The sequence below is a fragment of the Oncorhynchus tshawytscha genome, linkage group LG31, assembly GCF_018296145.1.
Source record: "Oncorhynchus tshawytscha isolate Ot180627B linkage group LG31, Otsh_v2.0, whole genome shotgun sequence".
Classification (NCBI taxonomy): Eukaryota; Metazoa; Chordata; class Actinopteri; order Salmoniformes; family Salmonidae; genus Oncorhynchus; species Oncorhynchus tshawytscha.
Window position 1 is genome coordinate 22,308,750 of NC_056459.1, and position 25,312 is coordinate 22,334,061.

Genomic DNA, 25,312 nt, shown 5'->3' on the forward strand with positions numbered 1-25,312 from the left:
CAAAGCGAGGTCCATATAGAAATGGTTTATTGAGATGAGTGTGGAAGAACTTGACTGGCTTGCACGGAGCCCTGACCTCAACCCCATCGAACACCTTTGTGATGAATTGGAACGTCAACTACGAGCCAGGCCTAATCGCTCAACATCAGTGCCCGACCTCCCTAAGGCTCTTGTGGTTAAATAGAAGCAAGTCCCCGCAGCAATGTTCCAACATCTAGTGGAAAGCCTTCCCAGAAGAGTGGCGGCTGTTATAGCAGCAAAGGGGGGACCAACTCCATATTAATGCCCATAAATTTGGAATGTGATGTTCCACGAGCAGGTGTCCACACACCCATGGTTATGTAGTGTATATCATAATATCACAATATCTCCACAATATTTAATTGTATCATGATATCTCCACAATATACTGTATCATTATCTCAAAGAAAATCTTAATATCAATCAATCAATTACTCAATCAATCATAATATAGTCATAATATATTCGTGCCTCACCTCTGAGAACCTCTGGACATCCTGTGTGAGGGTCCCAACACGGCTCCAGTTGTAGAAGTTTAGGAACTTGACCACGGCTGGGTTCACTGCGTTGTCCGACGGAACCGTCCGGAAGAAGTTGGGGTACTTCTTCTTGTCGGCCAGAACAGGGGTTGTTGCCGCAAAGGAGAGCTGGAAAGAAAAGGACAGGATAGTACATTTCTGACCAATAAACGTTGGCTACATTCAGACTGATCCTGGTGTTCCGAAAGTAGGAGTTCAAGCCCAGAGATCTGAGCTTTAGACAGAGGCCTTCCATCGCTATCTGAGATCTGAGCTTTAGACAGAGGCCTTAAATCACAATCTGAGATCTGAGCTTTAGACAGAGGCCTTCCATCGCTATCTGAGATCTGAGCTTTAGACAGAGGCCTTAAATCACCATCTGAGATCTGAGCTTTAGACAGAGGCCTTCCATCGCTATCTGAGATCTGAGCTTTAGACAGAGGCCTTAAATCACCATCTGAGATCTGAGCTTTAGACAGAGGCCTTCCACCGCTATCTGAGATCTGAGCTTTAGACAGAGGCCTTCCATCGCTATCTGAGATCTGAGCTTTAGACAGAGGCCTTCCATCGCTATCTGAGATCTGAGCTTTAGACAGAGGCCTTAAATCACCATCTGAGATTTGAGCTTAAGGCAGAGGCCTTGAATCTGAGATCTGAGCTTTAGACATAGGCCTTCGATCGCCATCTGAGGGATTAAGCCATGGCAACTAGGGCAGTCTCAGTGTGTCAGTCGCACACACGGACGCATGCACGCACGCCAGGTACATACACACATGCCGGGAGGACAGACACACACACACTCTCTATCTAGTCTGGGAGTCCATCTAGTCTGAACAAATTAACACTCTCACACGTCTGTGGAAACATCAGGGAAGCTCACACCTTCAGAGTGCCCACAGTAACAGGAGCTGTAATTGTTTGGTGGGAGTGACAGCTGGGATAGATGACATTAACTGACTGACTGACTGACACACGTGTGTGTTTGTGTTTGTTTATGTTTGTTTGTTTGTGTATTCATGAAAGATTCTGAGATGAAGGTAAAGTTAAAAGTATTCCTCTCTAACAATCGTTTACATGGGTTCTGTTTGGTTCCGTTTCCATTCATTTTCTTTGCCCACAAATTTGCTGGGTCATTTTTAAATACACCTTGCATATTCAGTTCAAATACTGCACCATAAGCAGGTTTAAATTAATTCAGGTTCCCCCCAAAATTGCTGAACTTTAAAAGAGATACCTTTTTCAGGAAATTACTGCTTTCAAGATTTCAAACAGCAAGGTCTGCATTTTATGTAGCAAGCACTAGCTCTGAATACAACACACTAGGCTACTTTCGTCTGTGGAAAAATATTCTGAAGTCATGTATTTCCAAGTACAGGTTGAAAATCAAATAATTGAGTGAACATGGAGACATTTACTGCTATAGAATGTACAACATTTTCACACATCAATGTGTTCTCTCCCTTTGACCAACAGTAGGCCTACAGTGTCTTCCACAGTATATGTTCCTACACTACTGTGGAAGTGGAAGGTTCTCTGGCTCTGCTAGTGGGAGGGAGAGGAGAGGGAGAGAAACAATTGTATATCTGTCTCTCTCTCTCTCACACACACTACTAAATGACAGCCAGTGAACACGAGAAGAGAATGACAAAGATACCACCGCACTGTCTCACGTATACTGCAAAAGTAGTGTGCTCTTGACAAAGACATCATGTCAAAGTTAAAACTAGAATTTGGAAAGGTTCACCTTACGTAAATGTTCACCTTACAGTTTGACAAATAATATTGTGTAGTTGTTTTAAAGGCTTTATGAAGCCATATATATGAGGGGTGACACTAAAGTGTTAACAATCATATCGCAGAAATGTAGCCTAATCCTGCCAAATCCGGAATGGTTGCCTCTGTTTCGTTAGCATGTTTGCCTCTGTTCCATTAGCATGTTTAGCTAGCTGAGAGAAGACAACTTGTTGCACTCCAATTTGAATGTGTCCTATCTCTCATTAAATGAATGACTGATATGAATCAACGCAGGGTTAATTACCGAGCAGAGAGAAATTAAGCAGACACACTGATTCATGATAGCGATCAAAAGGAGGATATTATCATTCTGATTGAGGCTAGGGGTGTGTGTGTGATTGCGTGCACATTTCTTGGAAGCAGGTTTAAGATTAGAGAAGCTAGTCATAGCACCTCCACTCTGGGGTGCTTTACCGTGATCTTCAAAAGCCAGTCAAGAATAGCATTTTTACTATTTTCAAACACGTATTCTTGAATTCTCTCAACTCATATTTATGTCATATATAATTTTGGAGGGAATGTGGTTAATGCATCTGATTAATATAGCTTTCATGTTAATTATGTTCTCTGCACCGAGAATACATTTCACCATGTATTCCTTAATGTAAACCTCATAACTAGAGATCGATAGAATCCATATATTGAACCGATGTCAGTCAAACATTTACCAACAACATTCAGCAAACCTCCACCGGTCCATCATGCCTCAGTATTATCCCCTCTCTAGAACCCATTTAATTTGGGCGCCCTGTTGTTTCCCAAACCATCAGTTGAGGACCCTGGAACAACACACGGATTACGAGCTTCAATTAAGGAGAGAGACGACCCTTTATTTCAGTACCAGTGTGTCACGCCCTGGCCATGGAGAGGTTTTTATTCTCTATTTAGGTTAGGCCAGGGTGTAACTAGGGTGGGCATTCTATATTCATGTTTCTATGTTTTCTTTTCGTTGTGTTTGGCCAGGTGTGGTTCTCAATCAGGGACAGCTGTCTATCGTTGTCTCTGATTGGGAATCATACTTAGGTAGCTTTTTTTCCCCCTCCTTCAGTGTGGGATCTTGTTCTTTCGGTTGTGTGCAGGTAGTTGGCACAACGAGGCTGTTCGGTCGATGTATTCTTTATTGTTTAGTTTTTTCTAAAAGTTTCACTTCATTATTGAATTATGTGGAACTCAAAGAATGCTGCGCCTTGGTCTCATCCATCAGACCAGTCTTAAAAGGGCTTTACTGGGTCTTTCCGCTGTAGTTTTAATTTCCATTTAGCTACGGCTGTTTTCTACACCCACACCGGGAGAAGCTCCCATGGGTCTCCAATGAGAACCAGTGATTTTTTGCCCAAACACATTGATTGGGTTGAAGCCTCCTGTGACAGCCTGGGGAGAAAAGGGGAAGGGGAGTCAGGAGAGTTGCTGTGGAAAATATATACCTTGGGTAAACTACAGGAAAATCAGATACAAAACTATAAGCGCTTGATTGGAACCCACATATAGGTATAACATAGTATGATCACAGAATGACTGTTGTAAAACACCTATTACTATTACAACTTCTACTACTACTACAACAACCACTTCTGCTAGCACTACCACTACCACTACTACTACTACAGCCACTACTGCTAGCACTACCACTACTAATACTTCTTATTTATTTATTTTATTTACTACTATTACTACTACTAATAGTACTACTACTATTGTTGCTGCAACTACTACTGCCACTGATGCTGCTGCTACTACTACTACTACTACGACAAATATTACTGCTAATACAACTACTACTACCACTACTACTACTACTACGATTACTACTACAATGACAATGACGAAAACTATAACTACTACTACTACTACCACTATTACTACTACTACCACTGCTAATACGACTACAACTAAGACAAGTACTACAACTATTACTACTGCTACTACTGCTACTGCTGTTACTACTACTACTACTACTACTACTGCTGCTGGTGCTGCTACGCTGCTACTACTAGTACTATGCTGCTACTACTACTACTAATTCTGCTGCTGCTGCTACTACTACTAGTACTAGTAATGCTGCTGCTGCTGCTACTACTACTACTACTACTACATCTACTATTACTACTACTACCGCTAATACAAATACAGTTGAAGTCAGAAGTTTACATACACCTTAGCCAAATACATTTAAACTCCGTTTTTCACAATTCCTGATATTTTTCACAATTAATCCAAGACATTTAATCCACATAAAAATTCCCTGTCTTAGGTCAGTTAGGATCACCACTTTTTCAGAATAATACTAGAGAGAATCATTTCTTTTAGGCCTCCTTGCTCGCACACGCCTTTTCCGTTCTGCCCACACATGTTCTATAGGATTGAGGTCAGGGCTTTGTGACGGCCACTCCAATACCTTGACATTGTTGTCCTTAAGCCATTTTTCCATTTTTCTCCATTTGGAAGACCCATTTGCGACCAAGCTTCCTGACTGATGTCTTGAGATGTTGCTTAAATATATCCACATAAATTTACTCCCTCATGATGGCATCTATTTTGTGAAGTGTACCACTCCTTCCTGCAGCAAAGCACCCCCACAACATGATGCTGCCACCCCCGTGCTTCATGTTTGGGATGGTGTTCTTCGGCTTGCAAGCATCCCCCTTTTCCCTTCAAACATAACGATGGTCATTATGGCCAAACAGTTCCATTTTTGTTTCATCAGACCAGAGGACATTTCTCCAAAAAGTATGATCTTTGTCCCCATGTGCAGTTGTAAACCGTAGTCTGGCTTTTTGATGGTGGTTTTGGAGCAGTGGCTTCTTCCTTGCTGATTGGCCTTTCAGGTTATGTCGATATAGAACTCATTTACTGTGGATATAGATACTGTTGTACCTGTATCCTCCAGCATATTCACAAGGTCCTTTGCTGTTGTTCTGGAATTGATTTGCACTTTTCGCACCAAAGTAAGTTCATCTCTAGGAGACAGAACGCATCTCCTTCCTGAGCGGAATGACAGCTGCGTGGTCCCATGGTGTTTATACTTGCGTACTATTGTTTGTACAGATGAACGTGGTACCTTCAGGTGTTTGGAAATTGCTGCCAAGGATGAACCAGACTTGTCGAGGTCTTGGCTGATATATTTTGATTTTCCCATGATGTCAATCAAAGAGGCACTGAATTTGAAGGTAGGCCTTGAAATACATCCACAGGTACACCTCCAATTGACTCAAATGATGTCAATTAGCCTATCAGAAGATTCTAAAGCCATGACATCATTTTCTGGAATTTTCCAAGCTGTTTAAAGGCACAGTCAACTTAGTGTTTGTAAACTTCTGACCCACTGGAATTGTGATACAGTGAATTATAAGTGAAATAATCTGTCTGCAAACAATTGTTGGAAAAATGACTTGTGTCATGCACAAAGTAGATGTCCTAATCGACTTGCCAAAACTATCTTTTGTTAACAAGACATTTGTGGCGTGGTTGAAAAACAAGTTTTAATGACTCCAACCTAAGCGTATGTAAACTTCCGACTTCAACTGTACTACTACTACTACTGCAACTACTACTACTACTTCTACTACAGTACTACTACTACTCCTACTACCAACTAGTAGAAAAAGAAATGCAGTTAACAAAGACATTATGTTCATAGTTCTATGGCTTTGGGTTGAATTAAGTTTCACCCTGAGAGCCCATATCAGCCCAGCAGTTCGATTTTTGAAGGGAATTGCCGGTTATTGTTATTTTTCACATTGGTCTTGCACAGAGGTGTGACTCTAGGACCCCAGGTAAATGATCCTGTTTAGATTTAGGGTCAAGTGACAAAGTGGTTATTATGGGTCACTAGCTGAGAAAATCTATTGTTGGATTTGAGGTAAAAAGTCAAGGTTGCCTTTCTGTCTCCAAATCAATCTGAACCCCCAAGCTGCCAATGGTGCAGACGGTTTGGTGAGAAAGTCATGTGAAATTATCTCAAACACAGCTAACAAAATGGGTCAGACTTTGACTAAATACAGTAGAGTGTTTTATTCATATGGAAGACTTAAAATAGTGCTATGATATCACATATCTGAGAGTGCTGTCTTACATAACAAGATTTAAAAAGGTATATTCAAATGTAATGGGCCTCTTTGGTGCATACACACTCACAAGATTTACATTTACATTCCCCTTTCCATCAACTCCTAGTGATCCCCTTTAACCTACACCCCCCCACCCCCACCCCTCCACACACACACACACAGCTCAGCAGGAACATAGACAGAGCCACATGGACAACCTGTGTCTCTACTCTCCTTTCCATTAGGCTCCCAGTGCCAATGTTAATTAAAGCTGTAGAGATTGGGCCTCTGTCTGAGACTCCCCCCCACTGCAAGGTCACTGGGGCTTTGGTAATGGGCCTATGTCCCAAATGGCATCCTATTACTTATATAGTACACTACTTTTGACCAGGGCCCATAGGGAATAGGGTGCCATTTGGGACACTCTAAGTCTGGGGATTATTAGAACCACGGTAGTATTACAGAATTATGTATTTGAGAATATCTGTGTGAATTACTTAGTGATACGATTGCTGGGGAAATCTATTGAGATGTGATTATAAATACAATGTTATCCATCTTTGTATTTTGAGAGAATATAAAGCCTGTTTGCTTTCTGTCTGTTTTCCGTTTAGAATTATTCAACAGTTGAAATCAAGTGATGTAGATATAAGAGAATGACAGAGAAGAAGATAAATAGAAAATAATGAAAGCATTTTTAGAGATAGGTTGATACTGCATATAGAAAAAGAGAGAAAGAGAGCATAGATAGAGAGAAAGAGAGAGATCGATAAATGGTCCATTCTCATTCTCAGAGCATGCCTTCTCACTGAATGAGGTCTGCCGTATCAGATTATTTGACACTTGACTGATCAGGTATAGGGGCTGTCTCTGTGATCAGGTATAGGAGCTGTCTCTGTGATCAGGTATAGGAGCTGTCTCTGTGATCAGGTATAGGGGCTGTCTTTGTGATCAGGTATAGGGGCTGTCTCTGTGATCAGGTATAGGGGCTGTCTCTGTGGTCAGGTATAGGAGCTGTCTCTGTGGTCAGGTATAGGAGCTGTCTCTGTGATCAGGTATAGGAGCTGTCTCTGTGATCAGGTATAGGAGCTGTCTCTGTGATCAGGCAATAGGAGCTGTCTCTGTGATCAGGTATAGGAGCTGTCTCTGTGATCAGGCAATAGGAGCTGTCTCTGTGATCAGGTATAGGAGCTGTCTCTGTGATCAGGTATAGGGGCTGTCTCTGTGATCAGGTATAGGGGCTGTCTTTGTGATCAGGTAACATGAGCTGTCTCTGTGATCAGGTATAGGAGCTGTCTCTGTGATCAGGTATAGGGACAGTATTTGACTAACAATGATCTTACCAAGTCAAGTGTCTATTTGAGGAGGTAGAAAGCTAATTGCCTTGTATAAGGTGAGTAAAGGCTATTATTCTATCTGACATTAATGCTAAGATCAGTGTAATGTCCATAGAAACAACTAGATAATGCATTTGCATAACCTGTCTCTGCGGGGTTACTGCATAATCGTAGATCATATTTACGTTTACAGTAGAGAAGAATAGTTTGCAACCTGTAAAAAGGACCTGGCTAAATTGATCCCGCATGAATTAAAGGCGATGTACTCAGCATCCTTTGCCAACACATGCAGTTAATAGGGAAGGCATTTACAGATACAGGAGCCTGTAGCTACCATGGATCAATGCTGAGAGGCGTGATCTGCTAGAGACTGCTCCTGTTACAGAACTGTGTGTGTGTTCCTTCTTTACAGGGTATTTATGTGGGCTTAACACTAGAGCTGCCTGGCCTTTCAGCCTATAAGTACCCGCTAAACAACTTTGACAAATTTGCAGGGAGTCCCATTTAGCACATGCATCAGATGCATATCAACCCTCAAGGTGCACAAACATAAGCACCAACACTTGATAAATGTGCATGAATAAATTGTAAAGGATGAGTTGCATACAGAAATATTTGTGGAAATATATAAGATATAAAAAATAATAGTTATTTGTTTAGATAGGTTCAAGGATATGTTTTGTATAATTCTACAAAGTCCTAGTGAAAAACGTAGGCCGATTGTCATGTTCTGATCTTTATTTCCTTTGTTTTGTATTTATTTAGTATGGTCAGGGCGTGAGTTGGGGTGGGCAGTCTATGTTTGTTTTTCTATGATTTGGGGATTTGTATGTTTCGGCCTAGTATGGTTCTCAATCAGAGGCAGGTGTCATTAGTTGTCTCTGATTGAGAATCATACTTAGGTAGCCTGGGTTTCACTGTTTGTTGGTGGGTGATTGTCTATGTTGATTGCTTGTGTCATCACAGTTCTCATTTAGCTTCACGGTCGTTATTTGTTCATTGTTTTGTATAGTGTGACTACGATGGCCTATTTTAGTTCTCCCTTACAATATTTTAGTTCCCCTTACAATAAAAAACGTACAATATTTTAGTTCCCCTTACAATAAAAACACTACAGTAATAGTAAGTACTACAGTCTAGTTAGAGCTTCTTTTGAGTAAGAAGAAATTAAAAAGATAATAATAATAATAATAACATAACCAGCTGGGTGCACCGGTGAAATGATTTGACGTATTCCTAAACAAAATCACAAGTTAATGAACAATTGTAAAGGATGAGTGAGAGCTGTGGTGCATAGGGGAGAGGAAGAGCAGGACGCGCTGCCGCCTTGGCTGCCGCCTTGGCTGCCGCCTTGGCTGCCTCCTTGGCTGCCTCCTTGGCTGTCTAATTAGCTGCATGCTTGGCAGCAGTAGCTTGTTTCTTGGCGTTCATGTGTTCATCTCACGAAGCTCACATGCCAGATCCATGATGAAATCTCTCCTGCTGACTGTCTTGTCAAGGCAGTGCTTGTACAAGAAGTGCGCGTCGATAGCAGCCATGTCGAGCACGTTGTCGAACACCACAAGAGACCAGCGGGGAGTACCTCCTTTTACAGAGTACAGTCTTGTCATCTGGACATCCACACCAAACAATTGCAGAAAATAAAATTGAACAGAAAAGGTTCAAATGATTTAGAATAATAACAATATATTTACCAAAGTAAAATGTAATAAAAGGAGATCATATTTGGTGAATGGAAAGGCTATGTGTATATGGCAGAGTGTTGTGCAGGGGGCGGCAGCTCCTTACTTTGTTTGTTCACTGTTCCGAGCAGGCTAGTCTTCTTTGCCAGACTCCTGTCTCACCGTGGCAGTTGGGATCACCATCTCAGTTGGCCCTGTTCTGGTATTTCTGTGTCGAGGCTCAGACATCGGAGACGGCGGCTCGACTCAGACAAAGACTCTTCATCAGCGACGTCTCAACGTGTCGATTTCAAGCTCAATATCCGATCCTCCAGCCAACTCCAGCTCATCTAAATTCTGCTGCATTCGTTTGGTCCAGTTTGCCATTGTGAACTACACACGTTGTATGTTGTACTCAGTGTCTGATATGACTCTCTGAGGGGAAATTATATATCCATTTACAGGCTTTCATAATAAAATAATTAGACCGCCCACAATTCTTCATCATCATTATACTATTGTTCTAAATTCAATCATCCGCTTCACCTTCCTCCTCATCCTCATCCTCATCATTCAGATCATTATCAGTTTCTATCTGGTTACTTTCGCCCATTCATCCATTAACGACATTCATTCAGTGGGGAGAGAGACGCATTAGAGCCTGGGTACCAACGCCCTTTTGTCTTGTCCCCTTAAGTTAGTAATAGCTGTTTAAAAAACTACTGAGCAATGTAAAATATACATATTCAGGAAAAGTCCGTGAAGAAGCAGGTCAGTGGCCTTTTAACTATGGCGGTTCTACTGTTAATGAGGCATGACATGTGGAGTCTAAAGATAAATAGTCACGCAATCATGGTATTATACAGTTCAGTGTGTGTGTGTGTGTGTGTGTGTGTGTGTGTGTGTGTGTGTGTGTGTGTGTGTGTGTGTGTGTGTGTGTGTGTGTGTGTGTGTGTGTGTTCTTGCGCAAGTGCACACACAGCCTTTAATATTTTGTAGTTGTGTCCAGTTAGGTAAATATACTATTTCTTCAATACCTGGTACTTCAACACAAGTTGCTTAGCTCCAAACACTGATCAAGACCCTGGATCAAATATTGATTACTCCATAAATTTGGTAGAACCACATAATCAATAACACAGATGGACACAAATGATTTAAAACACAGTTAAACACTCAAGATGATAGAATCCTCTTCAAACATCACTCTATTCAAAATGTGAATAACCACATGTCATAATTTTACTGGATCTAAATGCAAAATGTAACACTCCTATTGGCCAGGCATTAGGGAAGCATGAAGCTGCAATGCTTTATGGGATATCGATTGGACATGATTAGTCATACTATCAACAAACTATCTGCTTGCAACTGCTTGCTAAGGTTACAGTTAGGGTTAGGTTTAGAATAAGGGTCAGGGTAAGGGTTAAGTTCAGGGTTAGGATAAGGGTCAAAGTTTCAAGTTTAAAGTTGTATTAGACTTATGTACAGGAAACGCATTGTATACACTGTCCAATGAAATGCTTACTTGCAGGTTCCTTCTTGACAATGCAACAATAATAAGAAATAATAAAATATAATATGAACATAAAGTAAATAGCTCAGTAGAATATAATAAATATTTTGGTATAGGCATTAGTATAGGCATTAGGGTTAGGGCTAACAGATAGTTAGTTGAAATATTACTGATAGGCTGTACATGGCACCATCTAGTATGACACCATCCAATACGACACCATCCAATATGTGAGACCATTATTAGATGATACCTGGGACACCATGCAGTATGTGAGACCATTATTGGATGACACCTCAGACACCATGCAGTATGAGACCCTGATTGGATAACAGGTCAGACACACACCATGCAGTATCGGTGGCAGGGCCGTGCACAGACCTCATTTAAGCCCACATTGCAAGCTCTGATATTGCTAAAATGTGGAATATAAATATGAAATTGTCTGCCCTACATGCACAAACAAACAGCATTAGGATATCTTACAGTCTTTTGGGAAAATATACCTATAAACATACAGATACAATAGGCAGAAATATCAACTATTAATATTTATCACTTCTTGCTAGCTGTTCAATAGACAACTTTGTAAGTAGAATTTGCTCTTATCAGTCCTATATGGTCCTGCCTGACATAAATACATACAGTAACATGTTGTGACTATTGTAATAGGCTCTAAGGCAAGTTGGCTCAGACACAGAAAACTGTTATTTTTCCAATCAAAGATTCCTCTGTGAAGATTATATATTCAGCCCCTGCTCTTGCAATACCTTAATTAAGGGGGCACCCCTAGATTTGACATCAAATCCAATATGGCTGCCACAATATCATTAAATTGTGGTTTAATCAACTGTACATGTACACAATACATTTTTCAGATTTGTGTGTACTTCAACCATGTTAGGAATCCAATATGCCTTCCACAATTACACTCAAACACCTTTATCTGGATATATAAAATGGCAACAGAACAGACTGCTTTCCATCGCAAAACCAAGAATTCCAAGTCAAGAATGGCAACACCAAGAATTCCAAGTCAAGAATGGCAACACCAAGCATTCCAAGTCACAATTATCTGAGGATCAATGGGAGGCTCCAACGAAAGGAAAGAGGAACAGGAAACCCTGACACCCTCTCACTAGCTCTTCCACTGTGCACAGATGTCAGTTCAACATTTAGTTTTGATTCAAATTTGTTGTCAACTAACTTGAATTGAACATGAACTCAACAAAACATTTCACCATGTTATTGGATTTAGGTTAAAAGTAGGTGAAAAAATATGAAATTACATTGACTACATTTTTTTTATACCTATTTAACTAGGCAAGTCAGTTAAGAACAAATTCTTATTTTCAATGACAGCCTAGGAACAGTGGGTTAACTGCCTTGTTCAGGGGCAGAACAACAGTTTTGTACCTTGTCAGCTCAGGGATTTGAACTTGCAACCTTTTGGTTATTAATCCAATGCTCTAACCACTAGGCTACCCTGCCTCCCCTGATTCAACCAGTCTGGGCTACAACTTTCCCCCATTTTGGTTTAACTTGCACCTCCAGGATTGGGCTCTTAAGACACCTCATCATTTAGAAGTAAAAACTCCACAACTGGGCATTGGAAAGATCTAAGGGGAGGTCTATTTGTGACTACTGTTTGCCAGACTCTCCTTCACAACCAGACAACCAACCATTCCACTGCTGGAGTATCCCCAGCGTCATTCAGGCTGAGATAACATTCTAGTTAGTCTTTCGGTATCTTTAGCATGCAAGCTGCATCTGTTGGCTGCCTATCCCAAACTGTAGTCATACAGGAAGAATGCCCTTGTCAATGCAGCTTGCTCAGACTGACCAGTTAGCTGTGCAAGCTTGTCAGGCCCCAGAACTACAACCACCACTGGCTACTTTGTTTCCTCGCCCTGTTAGGAGACACATGTCCTAGTCAGCTCAAAGACTTTGAATCAATCTTGCACACTTAGAGTAAGCGGGGAAAAGAGGACTGTACATATACACTACCAGAGTAGCTGACTGTTGTATTAAGGTTGCTTTCCTGTAACTTTGTTTTAAGCTGCTGTAAGTGTGCGAATGATATTAAACCATGAACACACAAGGTTAAAAGAAAAAAGACAGAATAACACAATACAAAATTAACAAGGGCTACTTACAGTTGAAGTCAAAAGTTTACAAACACCTTAGCCAAATACATTTAAACCCAGTTTTTCACAATTACTGACATTTAATTCTAGTAAAAATGTCCTGTCTTAGGTCAGTTAGGATCACCACTTTATTTTAAGAATGTGCAATGTCAGAATAATAGCAGAGAGAATGATTTATTTCAGATTTTATTTCTTTCATCACATTCCCAGTGGGTCAGAAGTTTACATACACTCAATTAGTATTTGGTGGCATTGCCTGTAAATTTTTTAAATTGGGTCAAAAGTTTTGGGTAGCCTTCCACAATCTTCCCACAATAAGTTGGGTGAATTTTGGCCCATTCCTCCTGACAGAGCTGGTGTAACTGAGTCAGGTTTGTAGGTCTCCTTGCTCGCACATGCTTTTTCTGTTCTGCCCACACATGTTCTATAAGATTGAGGTCAGGGCTTTGTGATGGCCACTCCAATACCTTGACATTGTTGTCTTTAAGCCATTTTTCCACAACGTTGGAAGTATGCTTGGGGTCACTGTCCATTTGTAAGACCCATTCGAGACCAAGCTTTAACTTCCTGACTGATGTCTAGAGATGTTGCTTCAATATATCCACATAATTTTACTCCCTCATGATGCCATCTATTTTGTGAAGTACACCAGGCCTTCCTGCAGCAAAGCACCCCCACAACATGATGCTGCCACCCCCGTGCTTCATGGTTGTGATGGTGTTCTTCGGCTTGCAAGCCTCCCCCTTTTTCCTCCAAACATAACGTTGGTCATTATGGCCAAACAGTTCTATTTTTGATTCATCAGACCAGGGGACAAAAAAAGAGTCTCCAAAAAGTTAGATCTTTGTCCCCATGCGCGGTTGCAAACCGTAGCAGTGGCTTCTTCCTTGCTGAGCGGCCTTTCAGGTTATGTCGATATAGGACTCGTTTACTGTGGATATAGATACTTTTGTACCTGTTATCTCCAACATCTTCACAAGGTCCTTTGCTGTTGTTCTGGAATTGATTTGCACTTTTCGCACCAAAGTAAGTTCATCTCTAGGAGACAGAACGCATCTCCTTCCTGAGCGGAATGACAGCTGCGTGGTTCCATGGTGTTTATACTTGCGTACTATTGTTTGTACAGATGAACATGGTACCTTCAGGCATTTGGAAATTGCTCCCAAGGATGAACCAGACTTGTAGAGGTCTACAATTTGTTTCTGAGATCATGGCTGATTTCTTTTGATTTTCCAATGATGTCAAGCAAAGAGGCACTGAGTTTGAAGGTAGTCCTTGAAATACATCCACAGGTACACCTCCAATTGACTCAAATGATGTCAAATAGCCTATCAGAAGCTTCTAAAGCCATGACATCATTTTCTGGAATTTTCCAAGCTGTTTAAAGGCACAGTCATCTTAGTGTATGTAAACTTCTGACCCACTGGAATTGTGATACAGTGGATTATAAGTGAAATAATCTGTCTGTAAACAATTGTTGGAAAATTACTTGTGTCATGCACAAAGTAGATGTCCTAACCGAGTTGCCAAAACTATTGTTTGTTAACAATAAATTTGTGGCGTGGTTGAAAAACGAGTTTTAATGACTCCAAACTAAGTGTATGTAAACTTCCGACATCAACTGTATATGCAGGCGAAGGTGTTTGAGTGTAATCACGTTGACCATATTGGATTCAGAATAAAATGCATTTACACTAACAGTCTTTATAGACAAGTGTTGTACATTATAAAATAAATGCCTCTCATTTGCACAATTCATATTTGCAGGTGATTTAACCTCCATCAAAGGTTATCATGGCAGCCATATTGGATTTTGGACGCCATATTGAATTTGAGGCAAAATATAAAGATAATATATAAAGATACAAAATTCTTTAAGGAACCTTGGACACCCAAATAAATAAATGTCGATGTCTGAGCCCACTTGTTTTCCTTAGAGCCGATTTACAATAGCCACAACATCAAAAAACATGTGTAACTGTAACTGCTGAATGAGAACAAATGTGACTTGGAAAGTTATATTGAAAGTTAAGTTTACATTCATAAACAATATTCATAGTTGATATTTCTGTCTATTGTATTTGTATGTTTACAGGTCTATATTTCCAAAATGCTTTAAGATATCCTAATGCTCTTTGTTTCTGTATGTACTGTGGAGCAGTCAATTCTCTCTATGTATTCCACATTTTAGCAATATCAGAGTTTGCAATATTGGGTTACATGAGCTAATGTGCCCCCCCTCCCCTACAGCCAGGCATTATTCTGCACTGTTTGAGTTAAGGGGGTATGTTACAATATCTATACATTTGCAGCAACATATTTTTTACACAACCATCCATTCACATATGGGAGACCTTAGAGAAATGGTTGGATTTTGTCATACAATGGTTAGGGAATATCTCATAATTTTGGGGGACTTGCCAAGAGCCTATTAACACCATATAACCCATCCATATAATGTTCACACCCATATGGCTCTTTAACACCATATAACCCACATATTGTCCACAGCTAAACTCAGCAAAAAAAGAAACGGCCCTTCTTCAGGACCCGGTCTTTCAAAGATAATTCATAAAATCCAAATATCTTCACAGATCTTCATTGCAAAGGATTTAAACACTGTTTCCCATGCCTGTTTAATGAACCATAAACAATTAATGAACATGAACCTGTGCTCGTAGGCCTGATGTAAGGCAGGTCCTCACCAGACATCACCGGCAACAACGTCGCCTATGGGCACAAACCCACTGTCACTGGACCTGACAGGACTGGCAAAAAGTGCTGTTTACTGATGAGTCACGGTTTTGTCTCACCAGGTGTGATGGTCGGATTCACGTTTATCGTCAAAGGAATGAGCGTTACACCGAGAGTGTACTCAGGAGCGGGATCGATTTGGAGGTGGAGGGTCCGTCATGGTCTGGGGCGGTGTGTCACAGCATCATCGGACTGAGCTTGTTGTCATTGCAGGCAATCTCAAAGCTGTGCGTTACAGGAGAGACATCCTCCTCCCTCATGTAGTACCCTTCCTGCAGGCTCATCCTGACATGACCTTCCAGCATGACAATGCCATCAGCTACACTGCTCGTTCTGTGCGTGATTTCCTGCAAGACAGGAATGTCCGTGTTCTGCCATGGCCAGCGAAGAGCCCGGATCTCAATCCCATTGCGCACCTCTGGAACCTGTTGGATCGGAGGGTGAGGGCTTGGGCCATTCCCCCAGAAATGTCCGGGAACTTGCAGGTGCCTTGATGGAAGAGTGGGGTAACATCTCACAGAAAGAACTGGCAGATCTGGCAAAGTCCATGAGGAGGAGATGCACTGCAGTACTTAATGCCACACCAGATACTGACTGTTACTTTTGATTTTGACCCCCCTTTGTTCAGGGACACATTATTCCATTTCTGTTAGTCACATGTCTGTGGAACTTGTTCAGTTTATGTCTCAGTTGTTGAATCTTGTTATGTTCATTCAAATATTTACATGTGATGTTTGCTGAAAAAAAAAAAAGCTCATTAGCACCATATCATCCACATACTATCCACGTCTATATAGCTCATTAGCACCATATCATCCACACACTGTCCACAGCTATATAGCTCATTAGCACCATATCATCCACACACTGTCCACAGCTATATAGCTCATTAGCACCATATCATCCACACACTGTCCACAGCTATATAGCTCATTAGCACCATATCACATACATACTGTCCACAGCTATATAGCTCGTTAGCACCATATCACCCACATACTGTCCACGGCTATATAGCTCATTAGCACCATATCACCCACATATTGTCCACAGCTATATAGCTCATTAGCACCATATCACATACATACTGTCCACAGCTATATAGCTCGTTAGCACCATATCACCCACATACTGTCCACGGCTATATAGCTCATTAGCACCATATCACCCACATATTGTCCACAGCTATATAGCTCATTAGCACCATATCACCCACATATTGTCCACAGCTATATAGCTCATTAGCACCATATCACCCACATATTGTCCACAGCTATATAGCTCGTTAGCACCATATCACCCACATATTGTCCACAGCTATATAGCTCATTAGCACCATATCACCCACACACTGTCCACAGCTATATAGCTCATGAGCACCATATCACCCACATATTGTCCACAGCTATATAGCTCATTAGCACCATATCACCCACATACTGTCCACAGCTATATAGCTCGTTAGCACCATATCACCCACATACTGTCCACGGCTATATAGCTCATTAGCACCATATCACCCACATATTGTCCACAGCTATATAGCTCATTAGCACCATATCACCCACATATTGTCCACAGCTATATAGCTCATTAGCACCATATCATCCACACACTGTCCACGTCTATATAGCTCATTAGCACCATATCACCCACATATTGTCCACAGCTATATAGCTCATTAGCACCATATCACCCACACACTGTCCACAGCTATATAGCTCATTAGCACCATATCACCCACATATTGTCCACAGCTATATAGCTCATTAGCACCATATCACCCACATACTGTCCACGTCTATATAGCTCATTAGCACCATATCACCCACATATTGTCCACAGCTATATACCTCATTAGCACCATATCACCCACATATTGTCCACAGCTATATAGCTCATTAACACCATATCACCCACATATTGTCCACAGCTATATAGCTCATTAGCACCATATCACCCACATACTGTCCACAGCTATATGGCTCATTAGCACCATATCACCCACATATTGTCCACAGTTATATGGCTCATTAGCACCATATCACCCACATACTGTCCAAAGTTATATGCATCATTAACACTATATCACCCACATATTGTCCACAGCTATATGGCTCATTAGCACCATATCACCCACATACTGTCCACAGTTATATGCATCATTAACACTATATCACCCACATACTGTCCACAGTTATATGCATCATTAACACTATATCACCCATATACTGTCCACAGCTATATAACTCATTTACACCATATCACCCATATACTGTCCAGAGCTAGTGGGGCAAAAAGTATTTAGTCAGCCACCAATTGTGCAAGTGTGTGAAAACCTTGTGAAGACTTACAGAAAACGTTTGACCTCTGTCATTGCCAACAAAGGGTATATAACAAACTATTGAGATAAACTTTTGTTATTGACCAAATACTTATTTTCCACCATAATTTGCAAATAAATTCATTAATAATCCTACAATGTGATTTTCTGGATTTGAAGTGTACCTATGATGAAAATTACAGGCCTCTCTCATCTTTTTAAGTGGGAGAACTTGCACAATTGGTGGCTGACTAAATACTTTTTTGCCCCAGTGTATATAGCTCATTTACACCATATCACCCATATACTGTCCACAGCTATATAGCTCATTAACATCATATCACCCATATACTGTCCACAGCTATATAGCTCATTTACACCATATCACCCATGTACTGTCCACAGCTATATTGCTCATTAACATCATATCACCCATATACTGTCCACAGCTATATGGATCATTAATATCCTATCACCCATAGACTTTCCACAGCTATATGGATCATTCATGTTTTTGCTATTGAGACCCAAAAAGCGTTATTCGGCTGTCCCCATAGGAAAACCCTTTGAAGAACTCCTTTTGGTTCCAAGCAGAACTATTTTGAGTTCCATGTAGAACCATTTCCACAGAGGATTCTACATGGAACAAAAAATGGTTCTACCCGGCACCAAAAAGGGTTCTCCAATTGGGACAGCCGCAGAACACTTTTGGAACACTTTTTTCTAAGAGTGCATATCATCCATATACTCTTCACAGCTATATGTCTCATTAACACCATATCATCCATATACTCTTCACAGCTATATGTCTCATTAACACCATATCACCTGTCCACAGCTATATGGCTCATTACACAATGGTTGCATCCCAAATGCCACCCTATTCACTAAGAGGTGCGCTACTTTTGACCAGGGTCCAGAGGGGCTAGCCACAGCTAGGTCTCATTAACACCATACCACCCATAACACTGGAGATATACGAGAGATGGAGGAGAGATATGAGAGATGGGGGAGAGATATGAGAGATGGGGGAGAGATATGAGAGATGGAGAGAGATATGAGAAATAGGGGAGAGATGCGAGAGATGGGGGAGAGCTACGAGAGATGGGGGAGAGATATGAGAGATGGGGGAGATATGAGAGCTGGAGAGAGATATGAGAAATAGGGGAGAGATGCGAGAGATGGGGAGAGCTACGAGAGATGGGGGGAGAGAGATGGGGAGAGATGAGATGGAGAGATATGAGAAATAGGGGAGAGATGCGATAGATGGGGGAGAGCTACGAGAGATGGGGAGAGATATGAGAGATGGGGGAGAGATGCGAGAGATGGGGGAGAGATATGAGAGATGGAGAGAGATATGAGAAATAGGGGAGAGATATGAGAAATAGGGGAGAGATATGAGAAATAGGGGAGATATATGAGAGATGGGGAGAGATATGAGAGATATGAGCGATGGGGAGAGATATGAGAGATGGGGAGAGCTACGAGAGATGGGGAGAGATATGAGAGATGGGGAGAGCTACGAGAGATGGGGGAAAGATATGAGAGATACGAGAGATGGGGGAGAGATACGAGAGATGGGGAGAGATATGAGAGATACGAGAGATGGGGAGAGATACGAGAGATGGGGAGAGATATGAGAGATACGAGAGATGGGGAGAGATACGAGAGATGGGGAGAGATATGAGAGATGGGGGGTGTGAGAGATGGGGGAGAGATATGAGAGATGGGGAGAGATACGAGAGATGGGGGAGTGATATGAGAGATGGGGGAGGGATATGAGAGATGGGGAGAGATATGAGAGATGGGGAGAGATATGAGAGATGGGGGAGGGATATGAGAGATGGGGGAGGGATATGAGAAATGGGGGAGAGATACGAGAGATGGGGGAGGGATATGAGAGATGGGGAGAGATATGAGAGATGGGGAGAGATATGAGAGATGGGGAGGGATATGAGAGATGGGGGAGGGATATGAGAGATGGGAGAGGGATATGAGAGATGGGGAGAGATATGAGAGATGGGGGAGGGATATGAGAGATGGGGGAGGGATATGAGAGATGGGGGAGGGATATGAGAGATGGGGGAGAGATGAGCGATGGGGAGAGATATGAGAGATGGGGAGAGATGCGAGATGGGGAGAGATATGCGAGATGGGGAGAGAGGGGAGAGATACAAGAGGTGGGGGAGAGATATGAGAGATGGGGGAGAGATGAGAGATGGAGAGATACAAGGAGATTTACTGTTTATAGCATGTATTTTAGTCATAGGCTGATAATCAAATATCTGCATTGGCAACCATACATGACCAACTGTAATAGTAGTTCATTTCATTCATCCTTTCACTTGATTTATTTAGTCAGGATAGTCCACTTAGTAACTCAGCAGTAGCTTGAGACAACCCATTGTTCATGCATCTGTCTCCTTTCTCCTATTCAATAGTACCTAAGACTGACGTGATCAGACTCACTGCAGAAATGTGTGTGTGTACGTGCCTTGCCTGTTTGTGTGTGTGGCCATACGTAAACTGAGTATACCACACATTAGAAACACATTCCTAATGTTGACTCCTATGCTTCCCACAGATGTGTCAAGCTGGCTGTCCTTTGGGTGGTGGACCATTCTTGATACACACGGGTAACTGTTGAGCGTGAAAGTTCTTAACACAAAACGGTGTGCCTGGAACCTGCTACCATACCCCGTTCAAAGGCACTTTAATCTTTGACACACATACACAATCTCAACGCTTCAAAATCCTTCTTTAACCTGTCTCCTCTCCTTTATCTACACTAATTGAAGTGGATTTAACAAGTGACATCAATAAGGGATCCTAGCTTTCACCTGGATTCACCTGGTCAGTCTAGGTCATAAAGAGCTCTTCATGTTTTGTACAGTCAGTATAAGTGAGTCTTGTAGTATGATGCATCTCAGCATGTGTCAATTATTTGAAGTCAACTGAAGCAACAAAACATTTTTTATTTTAAACGTTAAATAGAGAAAATCTGTTCCCCTCAAGTGCAATTTAACTCTGTGATGTGAATGATTAGGGAGTCTTTGTACATCTCCGTTCACACACAGACAGACACACAGAGACACACAGAGACACACACACACACACACACACACACAGACAGACACAGACACACACAGAGACACACAGACACACACACACACACACACACACACACACACACACACAAATACATTAGGAGTCTCCATTGGGGAGCCTCGCTGGGCTGTTACCATCTGCACCCACACACAGATATCACAATCGATTTCGCAAGGTATCTGCCTCACAGTTTTCCACATAGCTGGGAGCATTGAGGCGGAGGACAGGAGCGCATTAGAGGGATGGGAATGGGCTCGGTATCTCTCTGCACCTGCAGGAATGAGGGAACGAAAGGAGAGAGATGGATTAGAAAGGGGAAGCGGGTAGAACACCACCAGATGGAGGGGTATGGCTAGCCACAGGGAAACAAGATACTGATTGAGGACATTTAACCACAGTGATCTAGCTGGTTGTTTAGAGACAGTCCTGTCTAATAGTTTGAAGATGTAATCCAGAGACAGGTGTTGTCTCCATCTCTTTAGCTATCATACTCTAATTCCACTGATTAGAAAAATAGCTTGTGTTTCTGCCATGTTCTTAATGTGGGATGGAATTGAAGAACACTGATGGGGAGAGGTTACATTTACTTGAAAGGGCCCTCTGTAAAGTTACATTATGGGTCTGTGAAGGGACACAGCAGCTCTTTGTATCTGTAACTCCTCAGTGGCAAGACCTAAGGGCCATTGTAAACATTCGGGGAATTCGGAAACTATTCAGACCCCTTGACCCCTTGACTTTTTCCACATCTTATTACGTTACAGCCTTATTCTGAAATGGATTAGATTGTTTTTATTCCTCATCAATCTACACACAATGCCCCATAATGATAAAGCAAAAGCAGGTTTTGAAATGTTAGAAAATGTATAACCCCCCCCCCCTAGAAATGCCTTATTCAGACCCTTTGCTATGAGACTTGAAATTGAGCTCAGGTGCATCCTGTTTCGATTGCTCATCCTTGAGATATTTCTACAACTTGATTGGAGTCCACCTGTGGTAAATTTAATGGATTGGACATGATTTGGAAAGGCACACAACTGTAAGATCCCACAGTTGACAGTGCATGTCAGAGCAAAAACTAAGACATGAGGTCGAAGGAATTGTCCGTAGAGCTCAGAGAGGATTATGTCAAGGCACAAATCTGGAGAAGGGTACTAAAACATTTCTGCAGCATTGAAGGTCCCAAAGAACACAGTGGCTTCCATCAGTCTTAAATGGAAGAAGTTTGGAACCACCAAGACTCTTCCTTAAACTGGTCGCCAGACCAAACTGAGCAATTGGGGGAGAAGGGCCTTGGTCAGGAAGGTGACCAAGAACCCGATGGTCACTCTGACAGAGCTCCAGAGTTCCTCTGTGGGGATGGGATAACCTTCCAGAAGGACAACCATCCCTGCAGCATTCCACCAATCAGGACTTTATGGTAAAGTGGCCAGATGGAAGCAACTCCTCATTAAAAGGCACTTGACAGTGTGGTGGCATATTTCTGCTTTAACAAATGAGGAGAGTTACAAATTACACACCAGTCAGAGTTATACCTAAATTACATCTTTAATAATAATAATAAGCTTTAGCATTTGACTTTCAACAATTCACTATTTCTAATGAACCATTGAGAAGTACCAACAGAAAAGTACAAAGATCTTTTATAGCCAAGATACACCCCTCTCAACTTACATGGCGAATCACAGATCTTAGGAACTGTTCACAAAGAAAGACTTTTTCTTGAGAAAGGAGTATCCCTTAGCCAGATAATATTTGCTATTAATTATCGTTGAGTTTGGTCCCTCAGACGAGGTTCTAATCTTGTTCATGTACTTCATAGTACAAAAACACCAACTCATCCAATGGCATATATCAATTATCAACTCTAGATACTCCCATCTCAAGTAAACCCCCTCTTGACCCCACTCCTGGACAAGCTCACTGAGGGGAGTGAGCCTCTAGGTCATACACTATCCCAGGATAAGTGTAAGATCAGAGAGGACATACAATGTTTCCAGGCACTGCCATACACCTCCCCCCAATGGGAAAAGGAGGGAGTGACTGGCGCACAGACATAGTGGAGACAAGTAATTGGTTAATCACACCATCCCTTCACATGGTTTAAGAATAGGTAAAGACACATTCACATATGAAGACAATGTTCCATTCTGTCCTCTTCCCTTTCGGATATTCTGCATAGCACCAGGGACATGTGAAAGACAAGCCTGACCTATCCCCTCTCTGGGCCCCAAGTGACTGAGCCCCAGCTTAGGGAAAAGTGCAACTGCCAACACTATAGTTCAAAAGGATACATTCTAATGACAAGTATCTCACATAAGCATATTATGCTAACAAAACATCTTAATTTTCTATGTTACCAAACTAATTCTGATTCATCCGCCACAACAGCCCGCTTGGAGTTTGCCAAAAGGCACCTGAAGACTCTCAGAACAGGAGAATCAAGATTCTCTGGTCTGATGAAACCACGATTGAACTCTTTGGCCTGAATGACAAGCGTCACGCCTGGAGGAAATCTGTCAGCCTTCCTACGGTGAAGCATGGTGGTGGCAGCATCATGCCGTGGGGATGTTTCTCAGCGGCAGGGACTGGGAGACTAGGCAGGATCAAGGGAAAGATAAAAGGAGCAAAGTACAGAGAGATCATTGATGAAAACCTGCTCCAGAGTGCTCAGGACCTCAGACTGGGGTAAAGGTTCACCTTCCAACAGGACAACAACCCTAAGCACACAGCCAAGACAATTTAGGAGTTTCTTCGTGACATGTCCTTGAGTGGCCCAGCCAGAGCCCGGACTTGAACCTGATCGAACATCTCTGAAAATAGCTGTGCAGCGACGCTCCCCATCCAACCTGACAGAGCTTGAGAGGATCTGCAGAGAAGAATGGGAGAAACTCTCCAAATACAGGTGTGCCAAGCTTATAGCTGTCACGCCCTGACGTTAGAGAGCCTGTTTATTTCTCTATTTGGTTAGGTCAGGGTGTGATTTGGGTGGGCATTCTAGTTTTCTATTTCTTTTTTGGAATGGTTCCCAATCGGAGGCAGCTGTCTATCGTTGTCTCTGATTGGGAATCATACTTAGGCAGCCTGTTTTCCACCTGAGTTTGTGGGTTCTTGTTTTCTAGCCCTGCAGAACTTTACGTTTGTTTATGTTTTGTTGTTTTGTCGGTGTTTCATTATTAAATGATCATCTCTCTCATTCAACGATGTACGTAACGGTAGCGTCATACCCAAGAAGACTTGAGGCTGTAATCACTGCCAAAGGTGCTTCATAAAGGACTGAGTAAAGGGTCTGAATGCTTATGTAAATATCAGTTTATTTTTTATAAATGTACTAACATTTCTAAACCTGTTTTTGCTTTGTCATTATGGGGCATTGTGTGTAGATTGATGAGGAATAAAAACAATCTAATCCATTTTAGAATAAGGCTGTAACGTAATAAAATGTGGAAAAAGTCAAGGGGTCTGAATACTTTCTGAATGCACTGTAGACAAATTGTACTTGAATATACATTAATGCGACCAATACATTACCTACAATATATAGGCTGTGTGTAGCAAATGGCACCCTATGGGCCCTGGTCAGAAGTCAGGCACTTTATAGACAATAGGGTGCCAGTTGGGTGAACATTACATGACCTATAAGGTATAAAGCTGACCTACAGTGTGTATTTATCATCCCATCAGAGGAGGCTGGTGTGAGGAGCTATAGGAGGATGGGCTCATTTTAATGGCTGACATGGAATGCATGGAATGGTATCAAACATATGGAAAACACGTTTGACTCCATTCCAATATTTAATTCCAGCCTTTACAATGAGCCTGTCCACCTATAGTTCTTCCCATCAGCCTCTTCTGCATCCAATAGAGCAGAGGGAATGTCCTTCAAACAGGTGAGGGATGTGGTAGGCCTCACCATGTCAATCACAATTTACATTACCATGCCAACTCTAACTGACAGACTGGGGGCTATGTCTCAGATTGATGAACTGTATATAAAAGGTGCCCTTGTAAAACATCCCACCTCATCACTCTTCACCCCGCCAATCACATAACTCTTCTTCATCCTCTTGCCATTCTCCCTCCCTTCCTT

At 41.8% G+C, this 25,312-nt stretch overlaps 1 protein-coding gene across 1 annotated transcript in view; it reads right to left on the reverse strand.

The window, feature by feature from the left end:
* Positions 1-25,312, reverse strand: part of LOC112229230 (gamma-aminobutyric acid type B receptor subunit 2-like) — a 363,149-nt gene that overhangs the window by 182,655 nt on the left and 155,182 nt on the right. The window contains exon 3 of the mRNA XM_042310315.1: positions 498-668. Within this exon, the coding sequence (XP_042166249.1) occupies positions 498-668 (171 nt within the window). The remainder of the gene's footprint in view (positions 1-497; positions 669-25,312) is intronic.